The 15,140-nt window shown below is 36.8% G+C and overlaps 1 protein-coding gene across 2 annotated transcripts in view; it reads left to right on the top strand.

The window, feature by feature from the left end:
* Positions 1-15,140, top strand: part of sez6b (seizure related 6 homolog b) — a 161,344-nt gene that overhangs the window by 141,998 nt on the left and 4,206 nt on the right. For both annotated transcript variants that reach the window (XR_008157150.1, XM_052576531.1), the window contains exons 10-16: positions 8,470-8,666; positions 10,324-10,518; positions 11,931-12,122; positions 13,256-13,450; positions 13,648-13,686; positions 13,779-13,887; positions 14,390-14,489. Coding sequence is in view for 1 of the 2 variants with exons in the window: in XM_052576531.1 (XP_052432491.1) it covers positions 8,470-8,666; positions 10,324-10,518; positions 11,931-12,122; positions 13,256-13,450; positions 13,648-13,686; positions 13,779-13,887; positions 14,390-14,489 (1,027 nt within the window). In the remaining variant the exon portion in view is untranslated. The remainder of the gene's footprint in view (positions 1-8,469; positions 8,667-10,323; positions 10,519-11,930; positions 12,123-13,255; positions 13,451-13,647; positions 13,687-13,778; positions 13,888-14,389; positions 14,490-15,140) is intronic.

Raw genomic sequence — 15,140 nt, 5'->3', positions numbered from 1 at the left:
TACTCTGTTCCAAAACCTGTTGAGATGCCTGTAGAGGTGGCATTTTAAGGCGTCATCAATGCAAAAGTTGTGCCAATTGTCAGCTTAATTCTGTGATATACTAGGACACCTAATTTTAACCAAAAATATTTGTGTGTATTTGTATGTAGCATAATATGTACATTTCACACAGAGAATGGACTCCCAGAATGCTTTTTCTCACAGCCTAACCCAAGATGGCTTATCCTCATAAAGGCTGCATTTATTTGGTAAAACTGTAAAATATTATTACAATTTAAAATAACTGTTTTCCATATATACGTTTTAAAAGATGTAAAGATTCATTTTATTATCCAGTGTCACACGATCTATCAGAAATCATTCCAATATGATATGACATCTCTTATTTTTATCGATGTTAAAAATTGTAGTTCTGCTTAAAGTTTTTTGTGGATTATTTGATAAATGTGAAATTCGACAGCATTCATGTGATTAAAAAAAAAAAATATATATATATATATATATTATACATTTCTTAACAGTCACTTTTGATCAGTTGATTGCACCCTTACTTATTTAATGACATAAACATTTAAAAAAATAATCTTACTTACCTCAAACCTTTGAGTAGTAGCTACAAATTAATATTAAATTATTACTATTATTTGTATTTTTGTGCTTTTTTGCATTTTATACTTTTGCCATGCTAACACGCAGTCAAGCTACATGTGTGGTGTATTGAGTTGCTGATGAAAAGTGCTTCAAAACAATTTGACAATGAGTTAGGATGCCTAGCTAGGCAGTAGGCAGCTCGCTAGGTTTTGGAACAGTGTTTGAGAGTCTGCTCTGAAAGAGAGTGGCAAATGGAGAGTTGAAAATAGAGGGCAGGTGAACGGGCATGTTGTGCATAAAGAGGATGCAGAAGTGGGATGCACATTGCACAAAGGTTAATAACAACTCAACAGAACAACAATTATTTTATTGGATGTTTTTATGAATGTGAAATCAATTATGTGAGCAGGGAAACAAGTGTTGAGTGTGATTGTGCCGTCAGGTGAGGTGTGGAACATGAGGCCCGGTTGTGTCAGACCCAGATAGATTATTCATGCATTCAATAATTTGGCTGCCTTAATTAAGATTCACTCATTTGCATATGGTTCCTTTCGCATTTGTCATGTTTTCTCTCTCTCTCTCTCTCCTTGCAAGTGTCCCAGCTGCAGCGCTACATCGTGCGGCTGTGTAATAAATGACATACTGGATGTTTTGCTGTAGATGCAGTCAACATAATTAATTTTCCATTTATTTTGTAGTGGAGGTAATGGAGGGAGATGGTGAGTTTTCATTTTTCCTGCTGGTGAGGATAAAGCCACGTGTTTCTATATGAGGTCCAGATGTCTTGAGACAGATGTACTGCTGGATATTTGCTGATGTAGATATTTGCCCTGTTTATAGCTTATATTAACATCTTTTTTAGATTGAAACAAGGTAGGAAGACACTAAATACTAGTATAATAGGGATCCCAAATGTTGATTCATATACATGCACTTCAGTAATTCTGACGTGCATCATGACAGATCATGTGAAGCATTCACATCTGAAATGAAGTTAATACAATACAAATTTATTCACAAATTGATGAATACAGTGCACAGTTTTGTGCAATCAATCACTCTTTACATGCACTTACATTCAAAAGTATTAACAATTCGATTTTATTAAGCAGGGGTGTGTTCAATTGATCAAACGTGACACTGTGTCACGTTCTTTTTTAAATCACCTCAAACATTTAATTGGTAATGTACAATTTAGAATCAGAAATATAGAATCCCCAAATTAAAGCAGAATGATCATTAAGAAAGTAATATTTTTAGCTGTCGTTTTTGTACGATCAGACTAGTGGTTTTTGTTTATTGGTTATTGAAGCAATGAAGGACTCGTAATTAGCTTGAACATGTAATGGGAACATTGGCATAGCTTTGAAAATGAAAAATAAAAAATCTGATAACGGCTGGCTGTATTTTGCTGTTTCTTGTAATTCAATAATTCGATAATCTTATTATCAGGTGTATATAGGACCACTGATTGAGCAGCAGAGGAACATGGGTGTAGTGGTCATGGTGTGTCTGGAGTCATTCTGAACCGCTGTGAAGCCCATGCATTCCCCGTCCTTATCATTTTCAAATGACCAAATTTATCAAAGGACATATGGGACATAATCAGCCAGGCACATCAAGTGAGACATATAGGGAAGGAAAATGAGTGTGGAGGGAGCCAACCACAGCTGTTCAGCCCAGAGATCTTGAGAGAGAGAGACTAATAACAAATCTTCTAGTGCTAATGCACACACTTTTAATATTTCGCTTCAGGCCTTACATTCTTTCATGCATCTTCTTACAAGCAATCATTGACCCAACACAGGTCCTTATTGCTGCATAGGTGTCCTGCAGAGCCCTTTGGTAGCACTTGAATCATTGGTACTGTAATACCAAGGCCCAGGCCACTGCTGGAGGCTCATTATGGGTCTGTAAGAATATTTTAGCCCGATAATGAATATGCACCCACTCCTCCATAATCATTCATCAATGTACGGCGCACTCCCAATTACCTGAGAATGTGGGGCGTAATGAAGGCTGATGAATTCATTTAACAGGGAGGGTTTCTCAAGCTGAATGAGCGTGGCCATGAATCGGAGGGGGTGGGGTGCACAGGTGACAGCTGGCACACCTGCACACAGTCTTTCATAGACCTAGCTGCACAGCAGGGAATGCTGGATATATTAGAGCCAGTCGAAGTCCAGGATTCCCATGAGTGCTAGAGCCCTCTACTGGAGTTGTAGTGCACAGCTGTGCAAGACTGGCATGATTTAAGAAGGATGTATTTACCTTCCTTCCTTAGCCCTCACAAAAGCGTGTGTTGGTTTGTGCATGTGTATACTTGTTTATGCTACATTGTGAGGAACAAATGTCCCCACAAGGATATTAAAACCATGAAATTTTTACCATTGTGGGGACAAAAATATATAAAAAAAATAGTAAATGGTTTTATCTGAGAGTGTAACAATGCAAACAGGTTTTCTGTATGGGATAGGTTTAGTGTTGGGTTAAGGAATAAAAAACACCTACAGTACAAATATAAAATTAATAGCAGTCAATGGTAAGTCACCATAATTTACAGAAACAAACGTGTGTGCAACTGAACATTCTCTGAGCTACATTTTGAACTAAATAGTTCATTATTTAATGACTCTCACTTATAGATAATCACTGGTTTCATTCATATATAATTTTTGAACAAATTGTTGAATGAATAGTCCAAATGACTCACAATAACCATGTAACTAGCAGAAGGAGTTACAGAACACCATCTGCCACAGTTGTTCTTTAACAAATTAATATATAAAGTGTATATACATTGTGCATATGTTTGAGAACAGTACTGCAACAGTATATATTTTCTAGATTTAACTATCTGCCACAGTTGTACTACGCTGAGGAGCATGAAACAAGAAGATTTCACAGTAAACGGAGTCTTTAATCCTTCCAACACAGGACTGACAGGAACACTTGTAGCACAAGACAAACATTCAATACTGGACCACAGAGAATGGCACAGGCTAGAACTTAAATAGGGCAGATAACGAGGGCCAGACAGGTGAGGAGGATGAACTAATAATGAAACACATCTGGAAACAATGAACAATCAAACACACGGGAACACTAGGTCACAAAGCACATGGGGTGCAAAAACACAACAGACCGTCTACCATAATATATTGTTGCATTAATAGTTAGTTGCATTGAATATGGCGTTAATTATAAGAAATAATTAAAAGCTATTAATTATGGTCCGTACGTAAATTCTGTGAATACTTGCTATTGTACAACCTTCCTGTTTTTATTGTCTCTGGACTTTATTTAATCCATGTCTAATGCAATCACTATTGGAAGTGCAATGCAAAACATACAGATTTGTTGGATGTGTTTGTAAATCTCATATTCTCTGTATGGTGGTTGCATCCCTTTTCTTGTGACGCATCAGTATTTGAATCAGTTTAATTGAAATGTAGTCCTGACTGACCATGAGCTGTTGATTTGTTTATGATAGTTTCTCTCATTTTCTCCTGCATTTGGCTTCGGGTTTACAGTTGGCTTGGCTGCAGAGCTCTGAACGGTGGTTGCGTGCACCTCAGAGAGTCACAGCCTTTAGCTGGCTGGTAATAAATCAAGGCTGTCTCATCCCCCCAGGCACCGAGCCAGAACCCAGACCAATATTTAACTTTCTAATTAAAGAAGAACTCTGCAAAAACAAAGGAACTAATTTCTCTCCTTTATTTGAGAAGGCTTCATCCTCTATAAGTCTCTCTGGAAATGTTGACAATCCAAATTAAGGTTTAGTCTCTTCTGTTTGACCGGCTTTTCACAGTGCCAACATTGTACAGCTTTTCATCCAGAAGTAACTGGGGCTTATCCACCTTCATCTCAGGAAAGTCCTGTGTTAATTTGCTGCCTCTGTCCAGAGTCCATTTTAAACAAATGGCTGTGGACTAAAGTCCAATCTGAAGTCTCTTGTGTCTCCGTAACGGTTTATTCCATGTAGAATCACTATGCCTGCAGAAAATTTGAATATTTTTATCAGGTAGTATTAAAAGTAGTAGTATTAATTTTGTCAGACATCTTTTTTTTATCTTTTAAATTAGTCTTAGTCCTGTGTCAAAATGTACTTTTTAATCATTATCATATTTAGACAAAATTGTCAGTGTTTTTATTTAGTCAGGTTTTAGTCGACTAAATGTCTGAGCATTTTAGAATAGCTTTGGTCACATTTTCATCAAGCTATTTAATAGTTAAACTGATTCATTTTTACATTTTAGGTATTGCACACAATAAGCACAAACCAGCAGAATGGAACTCATACACATGGTATATTTTACCTCATCTGGTGTGATTTATGATATGCTATTTGATTTATAAATTAATATCAGAGACTTAGATATAGTCGAACGTTTACATCCCCCTTTTAGAATCTGCAAAATGTTAATTATTTTACCAAAATAAGAGGGATCATACAAAATGCATGTTTTTGTTTTAGTATTTAGTAAGATATTTCACATAAAAGAAGTCTACATACTGTCCACAAGAGCAAAATGATAGTTGAATTTACGAAAATGACCCCCTTCAAAAGTTTACATCCCCTTGATTCTTAATACCGTGTTGTTACCTGAATGATCCACAGCTGGGTTTTTTTTTCTGATAGTTGCTCAAAAGTCCTATGTTTGTCCTGAACAGTTAAACTACCTGCTGTTCTTCAGAAAAATCCTTCAGCTCCCACAAATTCTTTGGTTTTCTAGCATTTTTGTGTATTTAAACCCTTTCCAACAATTACTGTATATTTTTAAATGCATCTTTTCACACTGAAGACAGCTGAGGGACTCATATGCAACTATTACAGAAGGTTCAAATGCTCACTGATACTTCAGAAGAAAAACTATGCATTAAAACCTTTTGAATTTGAAGGCTAAACAGCGGCTTACTTTTTTGTCTTTTTCATATCATTGTTGGGGCTTCCGTAATAAAGAGCTAGTGTGTTTAGCTAAAATTTAGCTAAAACACAGAATTTTAACAGAGAAGCCCTGACTTGGGTATTTGAACTTCGCACACATGAAAGCTTGCACAGTATAGAGGAATATACAGCAGTCTACTATAATATTTTGTCTCCTTTTTTTCCAACAAAGTAGTTTACATTTACATAGTTTACATTTTTTTAAATACATTTTATTCATTAAAATACATATTGTATTTTGTCAGTGATACTGCATGTTTATATAGTCACAGTTACATTGTGTTGCACATATGTGCAACTTTTTTTTTTAATTTAGCTTTACTTTACGTTTCAAGGACACACAGGGTTACTGTGCCCTGGGCGCAAAGCTGTTGTTGGTATGTCTAGCACAGGCCCATCGTGCCCAGCCCTAAGCAAAGGGGATTTGATTGGAAATGGTGTTCTTTCCAGCAGGGCAATCATTCAGGCAGATGATTCTCCACTAAACAGACATTGAGCAGAGAAAAGAAGACAGGCTTCTGCTTGCCACTTCAGAATTGGTTCACTGTGATGCATGAAAACAGTTGTTCTCAGTTGTGGCCTGTCATCCATGTAAATTACAGATAGGTACAGATATGCTCGGTTTGCGTGACAGAGGATGGATCATAATGTATTAGTTTTCCAAAGAAACGCCAGACGCAAAATCCTCCACAAAATACTCCCATTTATCTCTCAAGCAAACAGAATCAAATGCATCTTCACGGCTTTCATGAGCAGAACCGTATTTCAACTGTGTCTGAGATGCAGAGAATGTCTGGATTGACATTTCTTTTTTTTAAAAAGCCAGCATTTGTCACTTCCCTTTCGTTGTGCTAAGCGGAGGACGACGTGTCTGCGAGCCCTATATGAGAGTTTAATGCATTCTGATGGCGGCTGTGTTGTCGGCCAAGTCAAGCTGAGCCTGTTTTTGTGATTAAACAAAATGAAATTACTGCCAGCAAATGGAAAGCATGATTGATTTTCTCGGCAGATACGGTGTGCGGCTACGCAAAGGCTTGTTTAACTTTATCACAACAAATCCAATAAGGGCTGACACAGTTTCACTCTCTCTGGTCCTCAGAGCGAGTCAGGGGCTCTTCTGGTTTAAATGTGTCTCCCAGTGGAAATGCATACATGGATTTTCCTGCATACAGTACTAGAGGGCTGTTGAAAGTTGAATAATATACATCCAATCCATATGTAACAGTAGGTTTATGTGTGTGTGCATGCGTGTAAGCCATAATTTAAACATCCTGTCTTCATTTTGCTTGAATGTAACCATTCTGCCTCGTGCTGCAGCAGAACAGAGATGATTAATTATTCCCCTCTCCTCAGTAATGACTTCCATTACTGCCCACTTGTGATTAATTAGTGACAAGATAGAGTGTGTATGCCACCTCCCTGCCTGCCTAAATCACACTCCCTCCTCCAGCGACCGGCCAGACTGCCTGGGTTTGGTGGACGTCAGCCACAGTTACAGATCACATTCACATACAAATAGAGAGATGTATGCTGTAATATACCTCAATATGTCTATTTTGTAGTGTAGTGATTATTTGTGCATCGGTAAAGTAGATGATTTCAAGGTAAAGCTTTTCATTGACGATTATTTTGTAGGCTGGGGTTTGTCACTTTTGTGTAAAGCTGTCAGGCATCTTTAAGGCAGTACAAAGTGCTCTGAAGGTTATATTTTCCCCAAGCTTTTGACCAATAGGCTTGGATTACCCTCAGGTATAAAAAATGAAACTTGCTTTTATACGTGATGTGATCCAAAAATTATGTTTGGATGGTAGAGACAGTTTTAGGTGACTATGGAAAATTCCTTCTAATTTTTCTATTATATATAAACTACTTTTCAAATTTTGAGGTCAGTTTTGTTTTTTATTTCATAGATTTTTTTTTAAGAAATCGATACTTTTATTCAACAAGAATGCATTAAATTGATTAAAAAAGTCGAATGATATGCTCTTGAACTTTAATATAACTCTGAAAGTATTCTTAAATTCTGTTTTCAACATTAAATTGAGTTGCTTCTTGAAATGTTTGAAAGAGTTTTAATATTTTAGAATGTTATTTTATTGCCATCACAGGAATACATTTTATTCTATTAAAATCATTTAAGAATAGAAAGCATGTATTTTTATATTGCAATTTAAAAAAAAAACAATATTTCTGGTATTTTTATTATTTCTTTACTGCATTTTCAGTATAAATTTTGAACATTAGTGTATGTATTTCTTGTACCTGTAATATAAATATTTTAAGTTTCTGGTCTCTGTTTTCAATTCAAAAAATGTTTTAGTATTTTAATCTACTCTTAATTTAACTAAGAAGTGATGTGTAAGACATGGATGTGTATAAATGTATCCCTAATAAAAATGCATTAATTGGAAAAATGGTCATTTAAAATGGTAAAAATGTTTGTTTAAAAAAAAAAAAAAAGTCAAATCTATAATAATTTCACCATTCAAAGCATGTCCGTGATGGAGATTCTCTTTAATTTGCCACAGGGAAGCTGCCAAATGTCCTCTCTTTCTGGCTCCTGGATATCAGAAAACTGATTTTCCAGCTATTTCCAAAAATGAGATAAGAGGAGTTGTTTCCCCCCACCCGCTGAATCATTTGCAATTTATAGTCTGAGTGAGATTAATGTGGTTTGTGATTGCACAGCTATTGAAACTATGCAAAAAAAAAAAATGCTTAACAAAAGCAGTGGGAAAACATTAAACAGCAGAAAATATTTCATTTGCAGCAGGGGCAAGAGAAAAGTGGTAAGGCTGGGAAATAAGACCTAGAGGAAGACAAGTTAGAGGGGAGGTCCCCGGGCCCTGGTATTGCTTTGAGGGGAAACCTGAACATCTGAGATAGAGGATTAGTCTGGGATTGACCTGTTGTATTTTATCTGCTTACAGTCTCCACATGGGAAAGAATGACCTGCTGACTTTTTACGATGGAGATGACCTGACTGCAAAGATACTTGGCCAGTACAGCGGTTCCCGTCCTCGCTTCAAACTCTACACCTCCATGGCTGATGTGACCATCCAGTTCCAGTCGGACCCTGCTACCAACATCTACGGCTACAACAATGGTTTTGTGGTGCACTTTTTCGGTAATGACCCATTTAACCACTGTGCTGCAATTTCCATTCAAAAGGAAGATTTCTTTAACGAAATTAATATATTTATTCAGCAAGAATGCATTATATTAATCAAAGGTGACAGTAAAGACATTTATATTGTTACAGAAGATTTCTATTTCAAATAAATGTTGTTCTTTTGATCTTTCTGTTCATCAGAATGTAATGACTACTGAAAATACAGCTTTGACTCACAGGAATAAACTGCTTCTTAATATGTAGTCAAAAAGAAAACAGTAGTTTTAAATGCTGCACATTAGAGAAAAAAATAATGATCTTAACGATGCCAAACATCTAAAAGCACTTGGATGAAGCTCATTAATTATCTGTTAATGGATTGCCAGTCTCAGTCTGATGAAAAAGTGGTGAGGAGAAGTACGAGGGAGAGAGGTTATAAGAGCGAGTCCTCACCTTTCCTGAGGATGAAAGAAGGAGGTCATTCCATCGGCTTCTCCTGGTGGCTGACTATTGCACAAGATCAGATAAAATATAATAAGTTCTATTTGGAAGGTGGAGGAATGCAGATGATTCATAGAGCGGACTGAAATGGACTGTTTTTCCATTTCCTTCACGCAGCACAGAGGGAAGATTCCACCAGCAGCTCCTGCATGTGCAGGGATTTGGCCTTGCAGAGGCGCTAACAATTACAGTGCATGTTTGTACTCATTAGCTACATTTGCTGGGTGCCTTGCCCTCCCCAGCTCTGCCACGCTAAGAATGGACATCAGCAAAATGCCTGCCAGCTGTCTTGTGCTGCTCTATTCAAATTTTTAATCACAGCCAAGCTGATTCCTAGCATTTGATTTATCAGTCATTAAACACAACACCTGTGGTTTGTTCAGGGACACGGTGAGAAACAAAGAAATTGTTTGCAAGCATTATTGAACATTCTGTCTCTCTTTCCCTCACTTTAGCTCTCCTAATCAAACTAATTGAGTCTTACTTTACAGGAAAGAAAATAACAAGTTAGAACTCACAGGTGTCTCAAGTGTTTATCCATATAGAAGTAGTGAGATTTTTGAATGTGTTAACAATTGATATCTTTCAGACATTATAAGATTAAATGGCATGAAAGATGTCTCACAGATGTCTCCGTCTTGAAAGCAGCCAGAAAGCAGCCAGATTAAATCTGAAATCGGCTTAATTTCCTTTGGTTTGGGAGAATTTAATGAGAAACAGTTGAGACCACGTGATAATCTCTGACTTTTGATTGCAAACTTTGGCTTGTTAGCAACTATAAGTGCAATGTTAAGACCACTATCAACATTTATTCATCAACTTGTTCCAAACCAGACTTGCTTTCTTCTACCAAAAATAAAAAAATAATTATATATACACACAAAACTTGGGGTGAATAAATGATGTCAAAATGGTTTAATTTTAAAATGAAGAAACTAAAAATATATCTAAAAACTATAATTCCAAAGTTTACAATCAAAAGCGAAGGATTGTCATATTATCAAATACTTTTCCCAACCAAGCCAAATAATCTGTTGTGCAAACATTCATTGTCTTAGTTGATTAAATTTCTCCTGAGGTATTTTAGAAGACATAAAAAAAAAATTGTTAATGCAGCAAGATTAAATCATGAAAGACCAACCACAGAGTGATGAAATGTTCCTCTTTGCAGAGGTTCCCCGTAACGACACCTGTCCAGAGCTTCCAGAGATCTCCAACGGCTGGAAGACCACATCTCACCCTGACCTGGTACACGGCACGGTGGTGACCTATCAGTGTTACCCAGGCTTTGAGGTGGTGGGCACAGAAATGCTCATGTGTCAGTGGGACCTGACCTGGAGCGGAGACTTGCCCAGCTGCGAAAGAGGTGAAAACACACACGCTCACGATGATAACCACTCTCTTTAAAATCTATTTTCACCCCACTTCCAAACCAACACGCACTGCCTATTGATCAAGAGCAATCCTGTTCTGCGAAACTAGATGAGCTTTTGAATTCAATTTGAGGGGGGGGGATTTCACAAGTGCCTGTTCACCTCTGCAACTCGGTCCCATTCAAGGACAGGCAAAGAGTGAACGAGGGCTTTGTGGGTAATCACTCACTTTTCTTTCGAGGGCGACTTCACGGATAAAGTAGGTGTTTTTTCGCTCCACAGTCTTGGTGCATCTTCCTCTCATTGCTCTCACCTTAAGTGATTTTTGTGATTTTGCAAGAATTTTTATTTCGCTCGCCACCCCTTGGTGAGACCACGATGGCGTCCCGCTGATGCATGGAGTGTTTCATCAACAAATTTCAAATCAGGGCAGCTCCACGACTAGCCAAAGTCACTCCAGTGCCTGAAATTAAATCTCGTCGCCTGGCTATTGTGTTGCTCAGACTCGCTCTGTATGAGTGCGTAATACTGCAGGCTCCCAGGATGTCTGCAGATATTCCTCTTTTCAAGTATCAGCAGACAGGAGACCGAATGGCCCCAGGGTCCAGGTTCTGCCGCTGTCCCTGACAAAAACAGTAGCAGCAACAGCAGGCCAAAAGCAGCAGGGACCGTTATCTGGTTCAAAGCTTCTCACCCGCCACGCAAACATCATTAACTCACTCGCCTCTCCCGGCCCCTTTTCCTGTCCCTCTACTGCTGAGGAGAGAATTGGGTTTGCAGCTGGGCAGGCAGGAGCGAAGTAATCTTTTTATTATACTGCACTGTGTGTCCGTACACTGCCCTGAGATCAAAGTCACATGTTCTTCATGTCTCATACTTTCTGGATGAGACAAGCGGTGGCCCCTGGCACCTGATTTTATGGAACCACAAGTATGATGTGAAATGTGGAGAACAGAGAAACCAGAAAGCATACTGATAAAATTTATTTTATATTGATATTTAAATGCATAATAGTAATGTAAAAAGCTGATATGTAAAAGATGTAAAAACCGCATAGAAAGCAAAATGGTTAACAATTCTGATCCAAAAGCATTGTTTTTGTACAAATATTTGTATGTAAGTCATTGGTGACACCCTCAGGTGAAAATAAGAACTACAATATTATAGCGTTGCAATATATAATGTCATATTTTAATTGCCACTCATAATATATATAGTGCTATATTAAAGTATTTGCATATTTTATTATTATGCTTACATTACAAAATTATTAACATAGTCATATATCATATATCTATGATATACAGTACTGAATATACCCAACTCCAAACTCAACTAAAGAAAGCTGCAGTATTGTTTTAATATAAACAATGACATCTGTGACCTGTTGCTATTTTGTTGCCAGTCCTGTCATGCCCAGACCCAGGCACGGTGGAGCACAGTCGCAGGGTGATGTCAGGCCCGCGTCTCATCGTGGGCTCTACTGTCCAGTACATCTGTAACAAAGGCTACTCGCTGTCCGGAAACAGCCTGCTCTCCTGCTACCACCGTGACTCCACCGGTCCCAAATGGAGCGAGAAACTGCCCAAATGCATTCGTGAGCACATGATTTTATTCACAAATAATCCCAGATGTACACCTACAGATACACACTTATGGATGTTAACTGTATAAAATGATTTGTGATTTAAACTTGTAATCAATCCTATGCAGTATAGTTTACAATATAAGCACTGAAACAATAGTTTGGGTTTATTTTGTCCACAAGGTTTCATTTTATTCACAAAAGTAGTAGTATATAATTAACTAATCCATGTTTGTTTTGCACTTAGTTGTTTATTTATTTATTTATTTATTCTGTTTACAAAAGTAATATTTTATAAATACCAAATATGTATTTGTTTTCTTTTCTTTAATTTTTGGTTTGTTTTCTTTTCTTTTCTTTTCTTTACAACGTTCTACTTAAAGGAAATAGTTTTAAACCCACTAATCAGTATTAGTTGTTTTGTTTTTTTGTTTTTTGTTTTTTGCTTTGTTTTTTTGGTTGCTTGGGTGGTTTTTGTTTTATTTTGTTTTGTTTGCAGTGACTCAATGAATGAACGAGGCATTTATGTGGCCCTTTTAATGTGTATTGCTCTATACCCAAAGTGCTTTACAATTATGTTGAGGGGATTTTTAAAGAAAGTAGTAGTTTAGATTTAACTAATCTGTATTTCTTTTCTTTTCTTTTTCATTTTTTTTGTTTTGTTCTTTCAGTAGTAGTTAGTATAGAATTATCTAATCCATATGTCTGAATGTGTGTGAAAAGTGATAGCTATAACCAACAAATCAATATTTTGTTTTAATATATGTAATTTTTTTTTCTTTGTGTTTTTTTCTTTCTTTATTTAAAGTAAATTATAAACTAGCTAATCTGTATTAGTTTTTTTTTTTTTTTTTTTTGTTGGTTTTTGTTATATTTTGTTTTGTTTTCCGGGCCTCGTGTAGAACTAACAAAAAAAATTTATTTTTTATTTTATTTATTTGTTTGTTTGTTTTGTTTGTTTTGCTTAGTTTTGTTTTGTTTTACAATGTCTCATTCTGCTTAAAGAAAGTAGTAGTTTAGAACTAACTAATCTTCTTTTTTCTTTTGTTTTGCTTTGTATTGCTTTCATTTTTATTTTTCAGAAGTAATTAGTATGCAATTACCTAATCCATATTTATGGATGTGTGTATATCTGTGTTATACAGCTGATTCGTATGAGCCATGTAGGAACCCCGGCACTCCTCCCTATACCATTCAGAGCTCGGAGAAGCATGTGTATCAGGCTGGAGAAACTGTGCGCTTCTCCTGCATGAGTGGGTATGAGCTCCAGGGTGAGCCTGTTCTCCGCTGTGTCCCCGGGCATCCTTCCAAATGGAGCCATCCACCCCCGCTGTGCAAAGGTACTCTGTGTGTTTTGCAGTGTTCCTGATGTGTGATCTGCATACTATATCATTCACATAAGGTCTCTTTCCTGTTTGCAGTGGATGTTTATTTATTGATATGTTGTTTCTCTTCAGGGTAGGGAGTGTTTGTTTTGAATAATTGGTATGACAAGCAACATTTTCTCATTTGTTAAAAGCTCTCGCTTTTTTCCCAGCGGTAACACTGGAGTACATAGATGAACGCAGACTGGATGGTAAGAACATCTTAGAAATGCACAGGAATTTGTCTTCATAGGTATACAGCCTAACTTATTTTATGTATTTGCTATACTTTGTGCCAAATCAGTGGCCAGTGCAGATTTCAGTATGGAGGGAGCAAGTGTGGCTGTTTCCATTTTTATCCCAGTGGCCGTAATCGTAATTATCATCATGTCGATATATTTCTACTTTTCAAGGTAAGCTTCTTTTGTTTGTTTTGTTTTTAAATAAATATACATTTTAATTACCAAGAATATCTATTTTAGATTTTTTTTTCAATCTTTCTTTTCATCCATTTTTTTTATTGATCCGATTGCACAAAAAAGTTAGAAGAAATGTTTCTTGTGCAGCAAATCTGCATATAAGAATGATTTCTGAAGGATCATGTGAGACTGAAGACTGGAGTAAAGATGCTGAAAATTCAGCTTTGCCATTTCAGAAATAAATTACAATTTAATAAAATAAATATATTAAAATAGAAAAGAGTAGTAATATTTCACGATATTACCGCTTTTATAGTTAAATGACGTTATTTGTGCGAAGAAGTAAAATATAAATTGCTTGCAGATTCCATTGGTTGAATTTTTATATATTGTATGTGACACAGTTCATTTCTGATTACAGTTTTGTTCAAATGCCTCTCCTGTGGGTTAGACCATTGCAAGTCAAATTAATTGTTGTCATACGTTTTATTCTCAGAGTGCAAGGCAAGTCTCTACGTCTTTCCATGTCCACATCACCACAATACGATCAAATCAGAGGAGAGTCAGCTTTTGAAAACCCCATCTACGAGACTGCAGTAAGTAAAGCATGTGCTCACCAACAGGCTACATTCATCTGCAACCACCTCCTCACTTGTAATAGAAACCTATCCCACCCATCGTATCCATTTGTGGTGATATTTCATGGCAGGACTGAGAGGTACTCATGTGTTCAGTCTTACAGGTGCACATCTGCACTTTGCACGCCGTCTGCGTTGCCATATTGTGGGTTCATTTCTGTTATCTAATTAGCTGTAAAGTGCCATTCTGGAGTTGAAATGAAGTGACGCATGGAGCCACGCCCTCATCATTTCATCATTAGAGATCACACAGTTTTATCACTGGGCCAGAACACCAGAGGATGTGACACATTTAACCTTATTATTGCGGAGTCTATTAGCATATCACCAGCCACCTCTGCTTCACCTGCTCTCATTGTTCAATATATTCACATTCATTCATAATGAAAAAGGTATTTCACGTTCAGATTAAAATTCCGTCATCCTTTACATACTTTCATATCTTTTCGAACCCATGTGTGACTTTTCTTTCTTTTGTGGAGCACAAAAGGAAGACATTTAGCTCAATCTCGCAAATGGAAGGTGACCATTGCTGTTTAATTAAAAATAAAATACTCTAAAAGTATCATAAGGTATCATAAAGGGCATCATAAAACTAGTCTATATGGC

Source organism: Carassius gibelio, chromosome B15, assembly GCF_023724105.1.
Source record: "Carassius gibelio isolate Cgi1373 ecotype wild population from Czech Republic chromosome B15, carGib1.2-hapl.c, whole genome shotgun sequence".
Taxonomy (NCBI): domain Eukaryota; kingdom Metazoa; phylum Chordata; class Actinopteri; order Cypriniformes; family Cyprinidae; genus Carassius; species Carassius gibelio.
Note: the sequence above shows the minus strand (reverse complement) of the source record. Positions and strands in the feature narration are given on the sequence as shown.